We start from the raw sequence: 19,186 nt of genomic DNA, 5'->3' as shown, positions 1-19,186 counted from the left end.
CAAAATTAGCAAAAGTACAGAAAAGCAGCCATATTATGTAAAACTTTCTAAAGCCTTTCATTAACAATATTAACAAGCATAACATGTATCTAATGCTTAAAGTATTTTTCAAATTATATAGAAATGCTGTCAAACTTCATATATTCATATTTAGATACACTTGGATTGCTGATTTGTTAAGCATTATATCATGTTTGTTGTGACTTCTTAATGAAATATATTAGGAAGTTTTACAAAATATTGAACTGTCTTTGACGGAAGTTAAATCTGTCCAAAAACTAAATATTGAATCTGTGCAGTTTGTCTGTAAAACATGGACATCTGTCAGTGAGTGACTAATTTTATCAATATATGCAAATAGCAAAACAGTGACTGATGATAAAAACTATTTGCTTTAAGATGGGATGGGAATTGAGTTGTCAGTGCAAGTTGTACTTGTGATGAGAAAAATGCAGTATTACATATTTAGGATTAGCATAGTTTCTATATAGCTTTACTTTTTATTTCAGATTGAACTTTAGTTATTTCAGTACATTAACTTAATGCCGCCAAAGCAACAATTTCACAACAACAGTTTTGAATAGTTTCAGTTGTAGTTTAAGTTGATGAACTGAATAGTAGAAGTTCTGTGCTACTCACAACATTTCTGTGTGTCATTTATAATCTATCCGTTCATTCTGATTTATTTGTTTAGGTTGCCCAGCGGTTCTGGATGCGTTTCGTCTCGCTCTGGTTCCTCCGGGTCACAAGGTGGCGCTGCTGTGGCTCGCTGCCAGCCCTTTCTGCTGCGAGTGCTCTGGGCGGCTCTGCCACTGCAGCTCCTTCTGCTGCTCATAGTGGGCCTGACCTGTCTGGTGCCCATGACTGAGCAGGATTACAGTTGTGCCCACGCAAACAATTTTGCCTGGTCTTTTCATCCCATGCTTCGCTACACCAACGGCCCACCGCCTGTATGAGTGGAGGAGACTTTACTAATGCCTTCATCTGCTTCAATTACACTGCAGAACACAGAGTGGACTAGTGTTCCTGTTCCTGTACAGTTTATGCTGCTAATTTCATTTTTCACTTAACAGTGTACTATTGAACTCATTGCAATGTAGACTAGTGTTGGACAGCCAAACTTGTTAACCGTTTCCGTCCCAAGGGAAACAGAAAAAAAACGATGAAATCGTATATTATTATGTACTTAATAGCACTGACATAAGCATAAGGTACTGCACTTATACCGTCCAAGAAAATGGCCAAAATTATTTGCTTAAGGCTAAGGAAAGTGTTTTATTTTTATTTTCGTATTATTTAAAATTGTAGAAAAAAAAAGTTATTTTGAATATTATTTAAATACGATTTTGCATGGCAATTCAGATTTTATTTTTATTTTATGGCATGGAGTTACTTTTTTGTGTGTGTAGAAATGTAAAACAGTCACTGATGTAGCTCTATGAGAGACGCATGCTTTTTATTACCGTTATCTACTTACTGTATTTTAATTTGTGTGTTATGACAATGACAGTGTGACAAAAACATTATTATTACAATGTCTATGCCTATTTATGTATGTACAGTTTGCTAATGCTGACAATAAATACACATCTTTTCATTTAATATATATATATATCAATTCTGCTAGTCTGCCCATTATGTTAAATTAAAAGTATAATTTTAAGGAAAAAACTCTGTCCTTTATAATTAATTCAGCCAAATGAACCCTTTTAAACTTTAGGTCCTTAAAAATCATGACATTCAAGTATCAAATGTAATAGCTGATAAAGGTAATGTACAAGTCTACTGGACTACAAGTATACACATTCACAGATTTGAGGAAAAATATGGCAATCTAGTGTAAGGCAGTCAGTATCAGTTCCTGCAGTGATTATAGGCCGTTATTCATTGCATGAATTGCATTCACATAAAACCAATTACAGCACTTTACCACAGCAAAAATAGGATGTAACATTTTTGTCATATTAACCAACCAATAAGCAAATATCTTTGCACAAAAATATTCCACTTCTGTCACCACTAATCACTGAGCAGTTCTCCAAATGCGAGTTCAAATTACTTAATAAACATATTAAAACTAGAGCAGTGATTTTTATTGATAAATATATCTCTGATTGCGAGAATACATCACATCCTTCTATTTATTTTTTCAGGGTTTTTTTAAGAGCAACTTTTCTCCTGTTTTCAGTTTGTTTTATATCAAGTATTTTATGTTAAGCACTGCTTGTAATTATACATGCTTATTGTTATTGCTATAATTCATGTGATAATAGTATCATGAAAATTTTTTAACACGGATGCTGCAATGTGAAGTTCTCCGGTTCTTCTACATTTAAGGTAATGTACCACTACAGTAACTTAATAATCCTTGGTATAAAGCTCAAACTCAAGTTAATAAGTGATGTTACATTGACATTCCACTGTCAAATCTGTGCTGTCAGTCAGAAATGCTAGTTTATGATGTACTTCACAAGCCACCTGTTCTTTTTCCTTTTCATTTTTCTGTTTGTTTAGCTTAAGTAAGTTTGTGATGTCAAAGCTGTCACTCCATTGGTCATTTAAAAGAAAAATAAGAAGAATTAGCAGCTTTTACATAAATGCATCTCTCAGTGTCCCACACAGGCCCAAGAGCCCTTTATTCTTTTTTATTTATTTTTTTAAGTATGACACTTTTTCAAAATGTCTTTCAAAACTAATGAATCAAGTGACAACAGATGTATAGTGTTTGGGAGCCTTGTTCTTATTTGAAGAGTTTAAGGGTTTTATTTATTATTATTTTACATTTTTAACGAGTTTATTTCTACATGGGTCTTTCAGAATCTAAAGTGGACTTTGATAAGGCACAAGGAGAGACAGCACTGACTGCTTGAGTCTCCACACTCTTCAGTTGTTGGACCGTACACAGCTCAGGGGTCTGGACTCTGCTCGTGACAGGCGATGTTGGGCAGCATGGCTCCAGGACCTCTGCTGCTGGTTGTGGGTGTAGATGGGGGGTCTTTCTCACTCTGTGCCCACAGTCGCTGCACCTTTCCTGAAGAATGGAATCGCTGGGCATCTAGCATCTCCAACAAAAGGTCATAGAGCGGGACTCGGTTCTTACATTTCATTCGGTATAAGTGCTCCATTCCTTTGTTGCTTTCAAAAAAAGAAAGCAGATATAATGTGCTTGACTGTAATATAAGCAGTATTTGTTTTCTTTTGAATGGTAGTGTGTATGAAATGTTGTTTGTGTTGATCATCTTATTTGTTCTTTACCTCATGTGTCTGATGTGTGAGAGCAGCAGCAGGAGCTGGGCCTGACGGCGGGACTGTAGCTGCAGCGAGGCACCCGATTTACTGATGCCGTAAATGAAGGCGTCAGTGATGTTGTCCAGCATGCACTGCACCATGAAGCTGTCCATCAAGGGCTCCACCGGACTGGAGCAGAATGAAAATGCACCTGACCGGACAGAAAAAATAAGCAATAACCATTCAAGTGTACGACATTAACTGACACCTAAGACATGTTTAGGGTTGTAAGACATTTATAATAATATGAAAGATTTCGATTTCAACAATTTTTTCCAACAAAGAACCATGAATCCATGTATACAGAAAATGTATTTTAAATTGTAACAAAATTTCACAATATTACTGATTTTACTGATCATTGATATACTGATTATTTTTTTATCAAATAATGCAGCCTGGCTGAGCTTAAGAGACTTTTGAACGGAAGGGTATATTGAATAAGTAAGAGGTTCCAAAATAGAGGATTCTGAAGTGGTTTATGTTGTGGCTAATACTATCTAACAGTTCATTAAATGTTTTAATTACATATAAAAAAATATTTTTTTTTCTGTGTTTTTTTTTACAGTGTATTCTACTGGCTTAGCATAGCGTTAAGTAAGTTTTTGATCACATATTGAAGGTTGATGGGGGGGTGTGTGTGTGTGTGTGGATTGGATCCTACATGACTGACCAGTCAGAATCAAATGTTCCAGGAAGCATTTAATAATATAATATATACCCCTGGAAGCTCCGAAGTGTATTTTATCTCTAAAGTACTCAAATCACTCTTGCAGACTCACCAGAATTGAGAAGTATGAGAGCTTTGAGACATACGAATTCCTCCAGCTTGAGTTTGAGACTACGGAAGCGAGTCACAGTCGCCAAGAGCATGTCGAAAATCTCAGCCATCCCCTCGACACATTCTCCTTCATTCCTGTAAAGAGGAAGACCAGCAATTTATGCATGCTAGGAGATTGTTTGTACTATTTACTGTGATATGTGCCTTAAAATAGCTGTTTTTTTTTCTAGTGAAGCTATAAACATATGCATGAAAACATGTTTACTTAAAGACTGGACCTCTAATGGACTCTCTGTAGATCATCCGTCTTTCATCAGTTCTTATCCATGCCTCCTTCCCTTCTCTCATTCAGCCATATTATCTTTTCAGTCCCATCCATATTGTTACTCACCCTTTTTCCTTCATCCTCCAGGATGCTTTATTAAACCACCAAGCTCACGACTCGTTACTTTTTACCGATGCCGGTTTTGATTATATTCGTATTGCCTTAGTCAGTAATGACGCTGTTCTTGAGAAGCCCTTAAAAGAGCCTGTTCCCAACCAGGACCTAATTACTATCTACCTGTGACATGGTCTTCTGAAGAGGAGCACTAGGCACTCAGGTATACAGTTCACATCATTTTTAACAATCTAGTTTTCGTTTCATAATTATTCAATCTCATTTTATTAGGCATGGCCCTCTGCTGGGCCAGATCCCATCTGCAAGGAGACAAAGCCACATGCAACTCAATGTTCTTTATGAAATTGAGGCAAAAAATAAGGGAATGCATCAGGTCAGTATGACATCTCGAAAAGCCCACAATCACCCTCACAGCATCAGTATCAAGTAAGATTGCCTGAGACTAAAATAAAGTTGTGAGTTTCGTTAGAGTATAACAGGTGTCCCCGCAGGTTTCTGTCAAGCGAGGCTAAATTTAATCAAAACAATTTAATGTGTTTTCAAAGCTTCTCAAAGCATGGTTGCACACTTTTCCATGTCTGACTAGATGACTATATGTGATGGTAACCGTTAGAGTGTGTCATTAAATTGGATTTGTGTTTTATTTTTTTTTATTTTTTTAAAGCCTCACTAAATGAGTTGTTCCAATATGGATGTATACCAAAAAAGTGGAAATACAAATTTTACAGGGGCCTACAAGAGGACGTGCAGAGCATCCAGTACCTATCAAGGATGAGATCCTGAGCAAAGATGAGTTTTCCAGGTGAATGAATAGACCTCCATATGAGTCCGATCATCAACACCTCCAGCCAAGTGCTCTCCAACAACTGAACCTGATCGTGCAGAGAGAGATCCTGGAAGCCTGGAGAGAACACAGACATCATGCTTCACACACTTCCGTACATTCATTTGGGGTCAGTTACATTTTTGTTTTTAGAAGAAATTACTACATTTAATCAGCAAGGATGCATTAAAGTGTTCAGAAGTGACAATAAGGACATTTATAATGTTAATCTGAATTAAAGGTTTGGTTCTTGAGCACCAAATCAGCATTTAGAATGATTTCTGAAACATCACATTTTAAAATATAGTTAACAGTTCCCTTAAGCTATAGTGATATTTCACAATATTACTGTTCTTACTGTATTTAAATCAAATAAATGCAGCCATCATAAGAGACTCTGAAAAACATTTTTCCTTAAATCAAAATGTTTAAATAGTACTTAATGTTGTGTAGCAAGAACATTTACATGGTAAAATATAACCTAATACAATTACGGGGGCAAGCACTCCAGCGGCAAAATAAGGAGTTAAACATGGTATGGATCATCTGAAAAAATGCTATAATAAGTAATAAAAGCTGGATGACTGTAATTGAAATGACTGAAAAATCATAAATTAAATCTCTAGTAATATGATTAAATGTCTTATCACTTTCGACCAACAGGTGGCGCTGTAATCAAATCATTTTGGTGTGTTCTGTGTGAGGTGACAATGGCAGACACAAAGTTTGTTGTCATTATGTCAAAGCTTCGCAAAGATATAGCCTCAGACTCATTTTGGCAACATGTCTTTTGTCAGCACAGTCTGAGGATGATCTGACTAGATTTTGATGAAAATCGGACCAACAGAGGAATAAAAAAAAAAAGTAGTTATTTTTTTAACATAAATCAAAATGGCGGACAAGAAGTTCAGATTTTCTAAGCAAAAATTGGTATGTATGTTGTTGGCACAACTCGAGGAACATTTTGAGAAAAGTTTCATCACAATAGCCTAATGCATTCAGAAGTTATTAGCATTTTTGGAAATTTAATAATTAAAGGTTAATGAATGGTTTATTACTCTTGGCCAATAGGTGGAACCGTTACCAAATTGATGTGCCATGGTCAGTGTGAGGTGACAATGGCACATACAAAGTTTGGTGTAAATATGAAAACCCTTTGCAGAAATACAGCCCTCAGATGCAGTTTGACATCTTTCTAGCAAATTTGTTAATGCGCTAAATAAAAACAAAAATGTATTTGTGTAACAACACAAAATCCATAACTTTTTTGCCAGCTTGGTCTGAAAATGATCTAAGCCAAATTTGGTGAAAATCAGCCCAACGATCTATGAGAAGTTCGAAAAAGTAGGTTGTCAACATGAATCAAAATGGAGTACAGGAAGTCGGTAATATTGGTATCATTCTTCTCTTCGTGATCCGAGGAATATATCAACATAAGTCTGATTACAATAGGTTAATGTAAACAAAAGTTATTAGTATTTTTCTAAATTTCACTATAACTTTTGCTGCCCCCAAACTCCTTGAGTACCATGAGGGTATGGAGCCGAAGCCAAATTAGTTTCGTAATGATACACTAATGAATTTGTAAAATACAGCATTTTAAAACATAATTCAAAATGGCCGATGCCCAAAAAGGCTGACATGGGAAAACTGGTTATCGTTCGATTTGGCATGATGCACTGAATCAGAAGAGACCAGTCTTGTGATTTTTAGCCAAAGCATTCAGAAGTTATGAGCAAAAAATATTTCATATCTCCTGACCACTAGGGGGCAGAGCGTTGAAACACTGCAGGTAGTCTCAAGTCAAGCTTGTTATAACCAGGCGGCAAGGAAGTCGACCGGAAGTTGAAGTCGGCCACGCGCTGCCATCTTGTAGCAGAACTTCACTTGCGTTAGCTTTCCCATTGACTCCCATTTATTTTGGCGTCACTTTGACACCGAATAACTTTACATCTGAGGCGTTTAAAGACTCCGTTTGTCCATTATTTATTTCTAAAGATACACGACAATGTATAAAGGGCTCCATTACCTTCCATGTTACATTATGGCCCCGTAGAAACAGTTTTTGTAAAAATAGGCTAACGATTGCGTCATTGTCACATTACCGTACAGACAGGAGGAGAAGCTCGCAGGCAATTAACTTAATATGGCGTACTGGCGTTACATTTTAAAATACTATACAAAATAATTAATCAGAATACTTACTCCTGCTCACTCACGCCAAAGAACTCCCCACTCAAGCTTGCCGTCTCTGTAAGATTAACGATGGCAGTTTGCACGCACAGCTACTAGAAGATTTACATCTGTCAGACAGGTTGCTGACGTCGTCAAGCTTCGTTTGAGTCTGCGCGTCAGAAACGGAAGTGCTAAAAACCGCTAAAAATGGGCTTAACTTGTCTCAATTGAGTTCCAATGGGGTCGCTGTTTCCATTTCTTTTACTGTCTATGGTTATAACACACACAAGTTTGGTATCTATAGGCCAACCCGCTGCAGAGATATAGCCTCACATCCACTTTTGCATGCTTTTCGTAGAACTTGTTCACGTGCTATTCCGAAACAGAATGACTAATCAACTTGAATTCCATAAGTTTTTGCCAGCGTGGTCTGAAGATGATCCGGTTAAATTTTCGTGAGAATCGGTTCAACGACCTAGGACGAGTTTGAAAAAAACGAAAAAGGGAAAAAACAAAACCTTACGACTTTTGAATTTTGGTGTCCTTTCGACTACGTATGAGCCAAGTTATCAGAGGAAAAAAATTTTATACAAATTTTGTGGATTATGGTTAAAAAGTTATTTGCATAATTTTTTTTAATGTTTAGACAAGTGGTGGTGCTAAAGAGTTTGAGTTAAAGACTCCAAATTTGCAATGGTAACTTTTCTTGCTGTCCTCTATCAGTATGCCAAACTTTCCCGCAAGTGGTTCTTTGGGCTGCCATAGACTTGCAGTGGGAACAAAAAGACAATGTCCAATCACGCTAATGGATACAATAAGGTTCGGTGCTTGGCCCCTAAAAAGACTTAAACTTTTTCTGAAATACAATAACAGTGGCATCTGCTAAATAATTCTGTGTTCTGGGCAGCTGTTCTGTGGTTATTATGCATATTGCTGTAATACGGGTGGTTGCTATGCAGTTACTTAATTGGCTCTATAATATTCTGGTCCCTAGATATGGTTTAGGACACTTGTTCGTTGTGGGCTTTTTTTCCCACCTATTCCCAGCATACCTCTTCTCATTAAGCTGCATGATTTGAGGTAGCCTATCATTCAAGTCTGTAGCACAAGGATGGGTTGCAAATTACATTTAATACTAGTACCGTTAGTAAAATGATTCACCAATTCAGCATATTTCTTGCTTATAATGGAAAAGATCTTTCTCTGTGATGTATAAGAGTGTTAGAAGAGTAATTTTTTCCACCTTCAGGTAAATAATTATGGAACCTGAAATTTTAATAGGTTGTAACCCACATATAACTTTCTATCTTTTATAATTTAAGTTTTATACAATGTTTCTCATATTTTCAATTGTTTCCTTCTCTGAGGAAGGTTAATTAAGACATCTAAACATCAGATACTGTATAATGGCTCTTACTCTTAGCAGGTCTTTTAATGTGTGCAAACTCAGCTGGAGGCCAAATCAAGCTGAAACACTTTAATAACACCCAAGATGGGTATTTACCTTCACGCCTGTGACCCCGTCATTTAAATCTCAGCCACCTGTGCTGTCATAACCTGTTGCCACGGTTACTAAAACTGGCAAGGCTGTCACCAGGGGTTCTGTTGCCTTCTGATTTAAAACCCCCTCCATCATTAAAGCAACTTTAATTGATTTTTGAAAGGGTTTTTACCTGGTACTTTCTTAGCCCAGGCAATCATGTGGACGAGTTCCTTGTCAGCCATGTTTGTGAGCAGGGACATCATGGTGATCTCGGTGTATGGGCGGCTGTGTTTCTGTCGTGAGCAGACAGCTGGCGGCTCTGCCCCCAGAAGCAACACCAGCACCTGGTCAGGAGGCATGCATAAAGTGCTGACCACACCAGTGCTGCTACTCTTCCTCCTGTCCTGCGGAGGAGCTGTTCTCAGACCGGTGCGGTTTGACTGTTCACTGTAGCTCTTGACACGATCTTCATTACCGCTCCTCCTCCTGTCACGCCTGATGGCACGGCCTCCGCGCTCCTTACGAATACCTGCAATGGAAAACATGCAGGTTATTACATTTATTATATCCTATTTTCAAACTATTTGACAACAGAGAAAAATGAAAGACTGTGCAGTACGTCTGTGTATAAAATGTAAAACTAATTTTATATATGTGTGTGTGTGTATGTGTGTTTGTGTGTGTGTGTGTGTGTGTGTGATATATATAGTGCTTTGTATTCCTTAATTACTGAGCAGTGTTTTCAGGCACAGTTTTCATTGTTCATTACTGTGCACTTTTTTCTGCATTGTGGCTGATTTATAGATTGTACACACAAAAACATCTTTGTATTTTCGTATTTTTCCCATTAATTTCCTAAAATTACTGAATAACACAGGTTAAGTGCATGAAGTACAGAATTAGTTGTTCCGATGTTGCAGACTTAAAGTATAGCCTACCACTTTAGAATACTAGAAGTACAATTGCAGGTAATTCAATGTATGTAATTAATTTTTCACTAGGGCAAGCTTGTCATTATTTTGCACTATTCAGAATTATAAAGAGAATCTTTAAAATTTAATTTCAATTAAACTAAAATCTAATATTTAAATAAAAATGGTATGAAATTAAAAAAACATTTACATAAATGATTCAGTTTAAAAAAATTAAGTATTTGTTTTGAGTGTGAATTATTTCTGTATTTCAAACGATGGGTCTTTTCTTCTTCTTTTTTTCAGTGTGAATTATCCCTAACCAATTAACATGGAAAAGCTACTTACAGTTTCGAGTTTATTTATTATATGTACAATGTCAGTGACCATTTGCACATTGAAATACTTAGGTTGAGGCTCAGGCATTCTACATTAGTGTAATACAATATAAGTACAATATAATACAAAATTTAAAAAAATGTAGTCCTGTAATATGTGCAATATGTTTTAAAGTGCATATGCTCTTTGTAAAGTAAAATAATCATCATGAGGTATACGTGTCTGTATACATATTTGTAAAATTATATATTAAGTAACATAATTAAAGAAATTAACAAACATTAACCAAGATGGAAAAGGTTTAATAAATAAAATAGTATATAATAAGTAATAGTACTTAAAGTAATCTAACACTGTTGTGGCCAGTTCCATTCAAATGTACACACATTAATGGAAAGGCAGCCCATTATTAAATTCTGAATTTTACCCACCCAACCCTAGACAGAAGTAGGGGAAACTCTACTCTAGATGCTACTTTAAATGTGGGAGATCATTACAGATGCATATGTGTGAGACATAAAAAGAGAGAATGGAAGAGAAATCTTTTATGTACCTCCTTTCATCATGCCTACTTCATAACACTTGCGTAGTCTGCATGCCTGGCAGCTCTTCCTGCGGTTTCTGTCAATAGTGCACTGGTTGGTTGCTGGACAAACATAGTCATTGTGACCTAGAGGCAGAAAAATAAAGTAGAGCTTGTTTTTGATCATTGTTTTAACTTTGAATTCTTGCTTAAACAGTAAAGTTCTTCTTTAGGATCATGTTTCAGAGATGTTTCCTTTTTCACTATTGTATTAACGATATGTAAATACTGTTCCGTAAGAAGCCACGAAGAGTGCAGTGTAGCGCATCAACGGCTTTGGAGCTGATTAAGTGCTGAGAGCAGGTACATGCTGTTCCAGCGCTCCAGATGAAATTATAAATTAGATGATGGTGTCTCAGCCTGAAATGTCACAGACCTACACAAAAACGCATACACACTGACATCCAAACCACTGTTTAAACCCACAAACATAATCATAATGCCATATTCTACAACAGAGAATCCAAACCACATGAAAATTTGGATGTGAACAAGATGATGGTTGTAAACACATTTTAGGTAAATAAGCTTTTTTCTGTGGCCAGCACAAATGACCTGGAAACTGTAGCAGGATTCAGCAATAAAAAAATGTACGATGGGCAAGTTATTTTAATATGTATTTTTTTTTTTTGTAGTTTGTATTATATGTGCAGTTTATATTATATATATATTTCTTTTTTTATCAAAGACTGTGAATAGGGATCTGAATTGTAACTAATGTTTTAGTGCTGGGATCATATAATATTAAAACAACTATATATATATATATATATATATATATATATATATATATATATATACACAGTGGGGCTCGAAAGTTTGGGCACCCCTTGCAGAATCTGTGAAAATATGAGTAATTTTCAAAAAATAAGAAAGATCATACTAAATGCATGTTATTTTTTATTTAGTACTGTCCTGAGTAAGATATTGTGCATAAAATATTTTAACATTTATTCCACAAGACAAAAAAATGCTGAAATTATTAAAATAACCCCACTCAAAAGTTTGGGAACCCTTGGTTCTTAGTACTGTGTTCTGTTACCTGATGATCATCGACTGTGTTTCTGTTTTGTGATGGTTGTGCATGAGTCCCTTGTTTGTTCTGAACAGTTAAACTGAGCAGCGTTCTTCAGAAAAATCTTTAAGGTCCTGCAGATTCTTCAGTTTTCCAGCATCTTTGCATATTTGAACCCTTTCCAGCAGTGACTTTATGATTTTGAGATGCACCTTATCACACTGAGGACATTTGAGGGACTCAAACACAACTATTTAAAAAGATTCAAACATTCACTGATGCTCCAGAAGGAAACAAGATGCATTAAGCGCTGGGGGGTGAAAACTTTTGAACACAATGAAGATGGCCAAATTTGTCTTATTTTGTTGAAATAGAATTTTTTTCCATTTAGTTCTGCCCTTCGTAAGCAACAGAAGATACTTGTATGTTTCCCGGTACACAAATTAAGTAAAATTTACCTTGATCTTCAAATTCCAAAAGTTTTCACCCCCCAGCGCTTAATGCATCTTGTTTCCTTCTGGAGCATCAGTGAATGTTTGAATCTTTTTAAATAGTTGTGTTTGAGTCCCTCAAATGTCCTCAGTGTGATAAGATGCATCTCAAAATCATAACGTCCCTACTGGTAAGGGTTCAAATATGTAAAGATGCTGGAAAACAGAAGATTCTGCAGGACCTTAAAGATTTTTCTGAAGAACGCTGCTCAGTTTAACTGTTCAGAACAAACAAGGGACTCATGCACAACCATCACAAAACAGAAACACAGTCGATGATCATCAGGTAACAGAACACAGTACTAAGAACCAAGGGTTCCCAAACTTTTGAGTGGGGTTATTTTAATACTTTCAGCATTCTTTTTGTCTTGTGGAATAAATGTTAAAATATTTTATGCACAATATCTTACTCAGGCCAGTACTAAATAAAAAATAACATGCATTTAGTATGATCTCTCTTATTTTTTGAAAATTACTCATATTTTCACAGATTCTGCAAGGGGTGCCCAAACTTTCGATCCCCACTGTATATATATATATATATATATATATATATATATATATATATATATATATATATATATATATACAAAAGCAACTTAAATTATACATATAGGTGACCCATATCCAAAATGTATTTTATTTGCTCCTCTCTCGGTCTTCCTCTCCTGATAGTCTTTCTCTCCTAAACATCTTGGCTGTCTATCATTCTACACACTCTTACTGTAATTCCCTTCACACTGAGAGTCCTAAAACCTATTTGTCTGGTACACACTTACAGTCATTTTCCTTCCGTTTTCTGCTCAGTTTCCTTCACCAGAATGGCAGTTAAAAAGAGAAAAGAGCTCATCAGGAGCTTGCATGTCAAGGTCAAGCTCAAAACATCTACCCAGCCTCTCATTTCACCAAACCCACCCAGATCTGCACCCCCTTCCAACACAATACAGAACTGCAAATAAGGTGCGAGAAGAAACAGCTGTGTGCTTCCATTGTACATATCAGGCAGCCTCTCATCAAATCTAGCACATGGGAGACTGATTTTCACCTTTTTCTATCAGCTTTAAAAGGAAGGACAGTAGGGAACATGCAAGGATGATTATCTGTGGCATACATTCACACATTTGAAATTGTATTTGGAAGCGTAAGGCCTTGACTTGAAAATTACTATTAGAAAATCTAGGAAAATCGAATTATTATTATTTTTTTCTTATTATTTATTTTTATATAATTGATAAACGCTGATAATTATTTTATCGCGCATTAAAGCAGTTTTTTATTATTATAAAAGTCCTGCTCACTGGCTCTGAATACACATACAAACAAATCATGGGTCACAGGAGGGGATGCTCCCGATCAGATTATTTGGACTAAGCATTAACATTCACTAACCACTGTCCACTTTTATTTTTAACAGAAAAGAATTCAACAAACTCGTAATCATGACTTTATAAGTTGGAAATAGAAAGTTTCCTATAGCATGTGAAGACAGGAGAGAAGCTCTCTCGCTCAACACAGTGGAGAGAATCGTTTTGTTAACTTTGTGGTTCATTATTTTGAGTCATGTGGGACGCGGTAACACACGTCCCTCTCACAATATATTGTTTACAGATCAGAAATATTCACGCAATCCTTCAGCACGTTTCAGAAGATCTGCGCTCTGGCAAGGTTGGCGCTCACACTCACTGATCTATATAGAACTGAACTGTGCTCTGGCCCACCTCTTCCAACCAAGCCAGGGTTTGCTAAACGGAGCGATCACATTAGTCAAACGAACCAGGCTTTAGGGGTCAAACGTGCTCCATCACGGTTAAGATTGCCTAGTGTAAGCACTCCCTAATTATTCTCCCACATCCCGCAAATATAAGTCTCTGCCCACCCATCAGGTGTTGTCCTGCTGCACTCTACTGCGATGGGTCCCGCTATAGTGCAGGTCTCTAATAGGAAGGTGTCTGTTACAGCTTATATACTTGTTTTTCTATAAAAAAAACTATAAAATATTTTCTATAAAACGTTAATGTCCTGGCAGTGACAGATAGCTTGTTTTATATTTAATTTAATTACATTAAAGCTGCGGTAGGGAACTTCTGATGCTCTAGTGGTTAATAAACAGAACTGCTTGGGTCTTGCAGAAGAACATCGTAGCCGGAACTACTTCTCTCTGTTTATGTCTATGAAGAATCACAAAGGTACTGGGTTACTCCGCCGCGGTATCCCCGAAGCAATCTAAAATAGTCTGAATATAAACACTTATTATAGGTGTACCCTAGTGATTCAGGACAAGCTAAAAACACGGTTTGGAAAATGGATTCATGGTGTACTCGCTTATTATATACATTTTTCTACATTTTGAACACAAACAAAGTTATGGACCGCAGATCTGATTGTTTATTTTTTACCGGGAGCGATGGAGTTTCTGCAAATGGCAATAGGACCACTGGGAGGATTTTTTTTCACAGATTATCTGTCTCATATTCTACTGTCAGGACATAATGACAGGTTTAATAAATATGTAAAAAATATTTTTTTTTTACAAAAGTTCCCTACAGCACCTTTAATGTTATAAGTTGAGATTTAGGCTACAAGAAATATTTTAACTGCTACTATTTAAAATGAACACTGCTGTTTTTTTTTTTTTTATGTTTGCAAACCAGGTGTTATTACACTTTTGTTCATATAGCAGTAGGCCTACTCTTAATGAAAAAAAGTGCACAATACACTTTATAGTACTTTTGAAAGCATTATTAGTTTAATAGTTTTGTGCATAACAATGCGATTAATTGCAATTAATCGCAGACAATTTTGTGATTAATCGCTATTTGAAAAAATAGTGCTGGGCAAAAAATTGTTGCCCAGCACTATTAAAAACAAAACTTCATAGAATCATAGTCACGCTGATATTCAGAACAGCAAGACTGTGCGTGTAACAGACTGGTTACCTTGAATGCTTCTCTTGAAGAAAGCTTTGCATCCCTCACAGGACCACACTCCATAATGATAGCCGGACGCATAGTCACTGCACACCGCACAGAAGCGCGTCTCCTTCTCAGAATCAAACCCTCCTGCAGCTCTTGATCCGGAGAACAGCTCCTGTCTGTCAGCGGCACTGCACAGCTCCTCACACAAACCAACACCTGCCTGCTGAGAACACACAACACTGGACCTACAGTACAGACAGAAAAAGGGAAGATGTCAAGATAGAGTGGATGATGATAGAAACCAGGATAACTCACCACAGCAGAGAAACTGACTGATGTGTTTGCAGCAGTAGCTATTCAAATGTGTTGAAAGTTATTAGTTGATAGTTATTTCTATATTATTGTAGATATTAAAATTCTATTTTATTTAAATATGTTAAAAATTAAACAATAAAATGTAAAATCGGTTAGGTTTAAAGTCAATTTAGGCCACACAACATGATTTATTAAATGTATTAGTGCTATTTAAGATGAACTTCAAATGAGCATATAAATGTTAAAATAAATGGCAGATATGGGAAATAATTATAATAAAAAAGGTACCATATGGTAGCATAAATATAAATAATTAAATCTAAATTATAGACCATGTATATATCTTTAGATACAAATTTGTAATATCCAAGGAGAATATGTACGTGACTGCGAAGGGGACAAGTGTGACCATCCCCATTTCCTTCTGACCTCTTGTTCCAGTGTTTGTAAATATTTATTTTATCTTTAATTCTGATGTCCAACTGATTTATTGCATAAACTCAAAAATGAACTGCAGTGCTGTCCAATGTCATCAGATGACAACATGGGGTCCCCAAAGCAACCTAAAGCAGTGGATGAATTCATATTCTCATCTGTCAAATCTAAACAACAAATTTAAACATTAGACTTTACTAATAATACTTTATTCAACACATGCTGTATTTTCTTTTATCCCATAACTGTATCAGATCCCCTTTCAGTTCTTCTGAAAGTAAAGTACTCCCTGTGTGTTCAGACAGTATGTTGTTTTCACTAATTGTACTTTCCTCAAGGACTAGAGAAAGAATTTGATCAGAGGCTCTGCAAATGTTAAAAATCCCAACCTTCTTTCCAAGAAGTCAAGAAATTATAATAATTAACAGCACACACCGAGAACATAAAAATATTAAACCACTGTAATATGAAATAATAATCGTTCTTCAATTAAAAAATAAAACAAATGCCATCAAGACCATCTAGCGTTAAATGTTGATCATACACAACCTTCAAAAATATAGAAATAACCCATTAGGTATTAAACAGATGTTTACTCAAGAAAAACATATACTAATTTTAAATTACTAATTTTGTAAAACTAAAACATAATTAGAAAATTTAAAAAATGTTCAAGTGTGGGCTAATGGTACTCAAGTAGGTGTTGTTTGTAAAAATGAACCTTGGTAAGCAGGTATCCAAGCAAGATTTGAGTGCTCAACTAAACAGTACGCCTCGATGAATCAGAAGTCTGGTGTAAATGACCTCCAGATCCACCTCATCTGATTAACTGGACACCTGGCAATATGTTCCTGTCTGTTTTATAATCTTAAATATCTTATAAAGTTTTTCTTTGTATTATATTTACCAGGTTTAAACTTTATTCATGTTTAACCAGTATTTCACCATGAAAATGGCAATAGAAACTTAATGTTAAGACAATGAGATTTTCAATGTCTATAAAATGTGTTAACACCAATATATCTCTTAAAGTTGTGTGTAATAAATTCACGACCTTGTAAATTGTTCATTCAAAACTGGTGTGAATTCTTCACCTACAAAAGTGTCCAAAACATGAGCAAAGCCAAAGCTCGTATTTAAAGCTGAACTGACCTGTAGACGGTGCTAGAAGGGCTGTCCAGGTAATAGGACACCTGGTGGGTCGAGTGGTGTCCCCCATGATGGTTCAGGTACGGGGACAACTGAGGGCTGGAGGGTGCAAACATGAGAGGGCTGCCGGGTCCGGTGCCTAAGTTCTGCAGATGTTCTTCAGCAGGGGGTGCGTGGGGGTCCGGGGGAGCTGGGTAGTATCCGAACGAGGCAGGCTCGGTGGGTGACGAGGTGCCGAAGGTCTCTGAGAGGTTTGAGAAATCATAGGCTCCATCAAGATAGTTGAGAGAGGAACTGATCCCCCCCGTGCTGTGCTCCTCCTTAGGGTACATAGGTGAGAGTTTGTGGGCAGTGGGTGGTGAGGAAAGTCCCTCCAGGGCTTCTCTCTCCGGGCTCGGGCTGGTCCTGCGTCGCTGCCTGGCACCAGACGCCTCTCCGCTGGTCTGCCCTCCAGACATCACCATGGAAACACACACGCAGCCAGCATGACTTAAGGGACTATCTGTTCATAAGCAACCACCAAAAGACCGTTTTTGTCTTCTTCTTTTTTTTTTACCTCCCACTGTCTTTCTCAAACTCTCTCCCCTTGTTCTGTTTGCTTCCGCCCTGTGTTCTGCCTACTCCTTCTAAAAAATAAAAAATACCTTCCTCTTTCCTCCAGTCCACCTTGAGCTGAAAGGACAAAGTGTGATGTTTTTCTAAGATATGTGAGGCTGCTTTTCCATCTCTTTCTTTTTTCAGTATCTAAAACTACTATTCTAACAAAGATTCCTTATGATACCTTAAATATTACATTTAAGGAAGGATCAAATTGTACAAGATGTCAAGTCTGATGTGCATTGTTTTTCGATTAAACAGGAAAGAGATGACAGGAAACTCAACTGAAACTACTAATAATAGAAATAAGTGCTTGATTATAAACCACTAGAGCAATAGACACATGGAATATTGTTTTCTGTGGAAATTGTTATTAACTCCTTTATGTAGCCCTTACCAAAATTCAAACCAGTCCTCTGATTTATAAGTTTAGCCCCATCACAAGTAGCCTGGGTGAATCCCCTCGCTGATGTATCTCTGACTTCCTGTGTTCTTCTTGCTTTCACTGTCTGTGGCTCTGACAAAAAAAAAGAGGGGGTAAACAAATTAAAGACAGCCAGGTCGATACTGGCGGTCACTCTTCAGAGCAGGTCATGGCAACCAGGTAAACAAGAGATAGGAGGTCACCGCCTGATTCACCTGCCAAAACCTTTGGATTTTACAGGTGATGTGTTTTAAAACCACTTCACATGCTGTCCCCATCGGAAATTATGCTTCAGAGAATTGATTACATTTGTTGAAGGAATTTTGCAAAAGGTTACATAAGGGAATGACATATTGTTCAGCTCACAAGGGACAAACATGTCTGTTTGATCCTAATCATTTTTCTGTACTGGCAGCTATTTAAAGCAGAAATGGAAAGTGTGTAGGTGTCTGTGGTCTTCATTATATGCTGCGTTGGAAGCTTGATTAATTGAGTTTGGCTTTACATAGATCACCAAGACAGAATGATTTCTGAAAGGCCATGTGACACTGAGACTGGAGTAATGATGCTGAAAATTCAGATTTGCCATCACAGGAAATTACGGTTTAATGATTATTTTTATTGTAAAAATATCTGACAATATTACACTCTTACTGCAGCCTGTTTTTTTATCAAATAAATTCAGCCTTTGTGGGAAGAGAGGATTCTTTATATATATAAAAAAATTCTTACAAATTTAGGACAATCCCAAATGGTGGATATATTTATCTTTTTAATAATAATTTGTTGTTCTAATTCAAATATATGCAGCACTGTCCTCAAAAAAAAAAATGCTGCTAATGAATTAAATTAAAACATGCTGATTATTAGCTATGTACTTTTACACAAATAGAGCTGATAGTTAAACTGTATTGATAACCTTTTATCTGATGCAGTTTGTGTGATGCATGCAAAATGTACACGTCTCAATCTGCTGCTGCAGGTTTCTGATAAAAATGACTTAACAACTAGGCCAGCTAAAATCTTTAAGTCTACTTTTGAGCTTAGCTCTCGCTGTAAGAG

General features: G+C 36.5%; 2 protein-coding genes across 3 annotated transcripts in view; one reads left to right on the top strand and one right to left on the bottom strand.

Moving 5' to 3' along the window:
• Nucleotides 1-1,608, top strand: part of syne1a (spectrin repeat containing, nuclear envelope 1a) — a 111,894-nt gene extending 110,286 nt beyond the window's left edge. Inside the window, 1 exon segment of the mRNA XM_026291110.1 lies at nt 695-1,608. Coding sequence (XP_026146895.1) covers nt 695-956 — 262 coding nt within the window. The 3' untranslated portion in view covers nt 957-1,608.
• A 1,004-nt stretch (nt 1,609-2,612) lies between these two features.
• Nucleotides 2,613-17,653, bottom strand: esr1 (estrogen receptor 1). Of its 2 annotated transcripts, none has more exons than XM_026291107.1 (8): nt 17,107-17,653; nt 15,226-15,449; nt 10,754-10,870; nt 9,141-9,479; nt 5,232-5,370; nt 4,071-4,204; nt 3,256-3,439; nt 2,613-3,135 (listed from the first exon to the last, which is right to left on the bottom strand). In XM_026291107.1, exons 1-8 carry the CDS (start codon nt 17,565-17,567, stop codon nt 2,907-2,909), a joined length of 1,827 nt encoding a protein of 608 aa, XP_026146892.1. In that variant the 5' UTR covers nt 17,568-17,653; the 3' UTR covers nt 2,613-2,906. The 2 variants fall into 2 exon arrangements, with proteins under 2 accessions (XP_026146892.1, XP_026146893.1); XM_026291108.1 differs by having other exon boundaries at nt 2,784-3,127.
• Between the last annotated feature and the right edge of the window lie 1,533 nt (nt 17,654-19,186).

Source organism: Carassius auratus, chromosome 20 (genome assembly GCF_003368295.1).
Source record: "Carassius auratus strain Wakin chromosome 20, ASM336829v1, whole genome shotgun sequence".
NCBI classification, from domain to species: domain Eukaryota; kingdom Metazoa; phylum Chordata; class Actinopteri; order Cypriniformes; family Cyprinidae; genus Carassius; species Carassius auratus.
The sequence above is the reverse complement of the archived record's forward strand: the minus strand, read 5'-3'. Positions and strand labels throughout refer to the sequence as shown.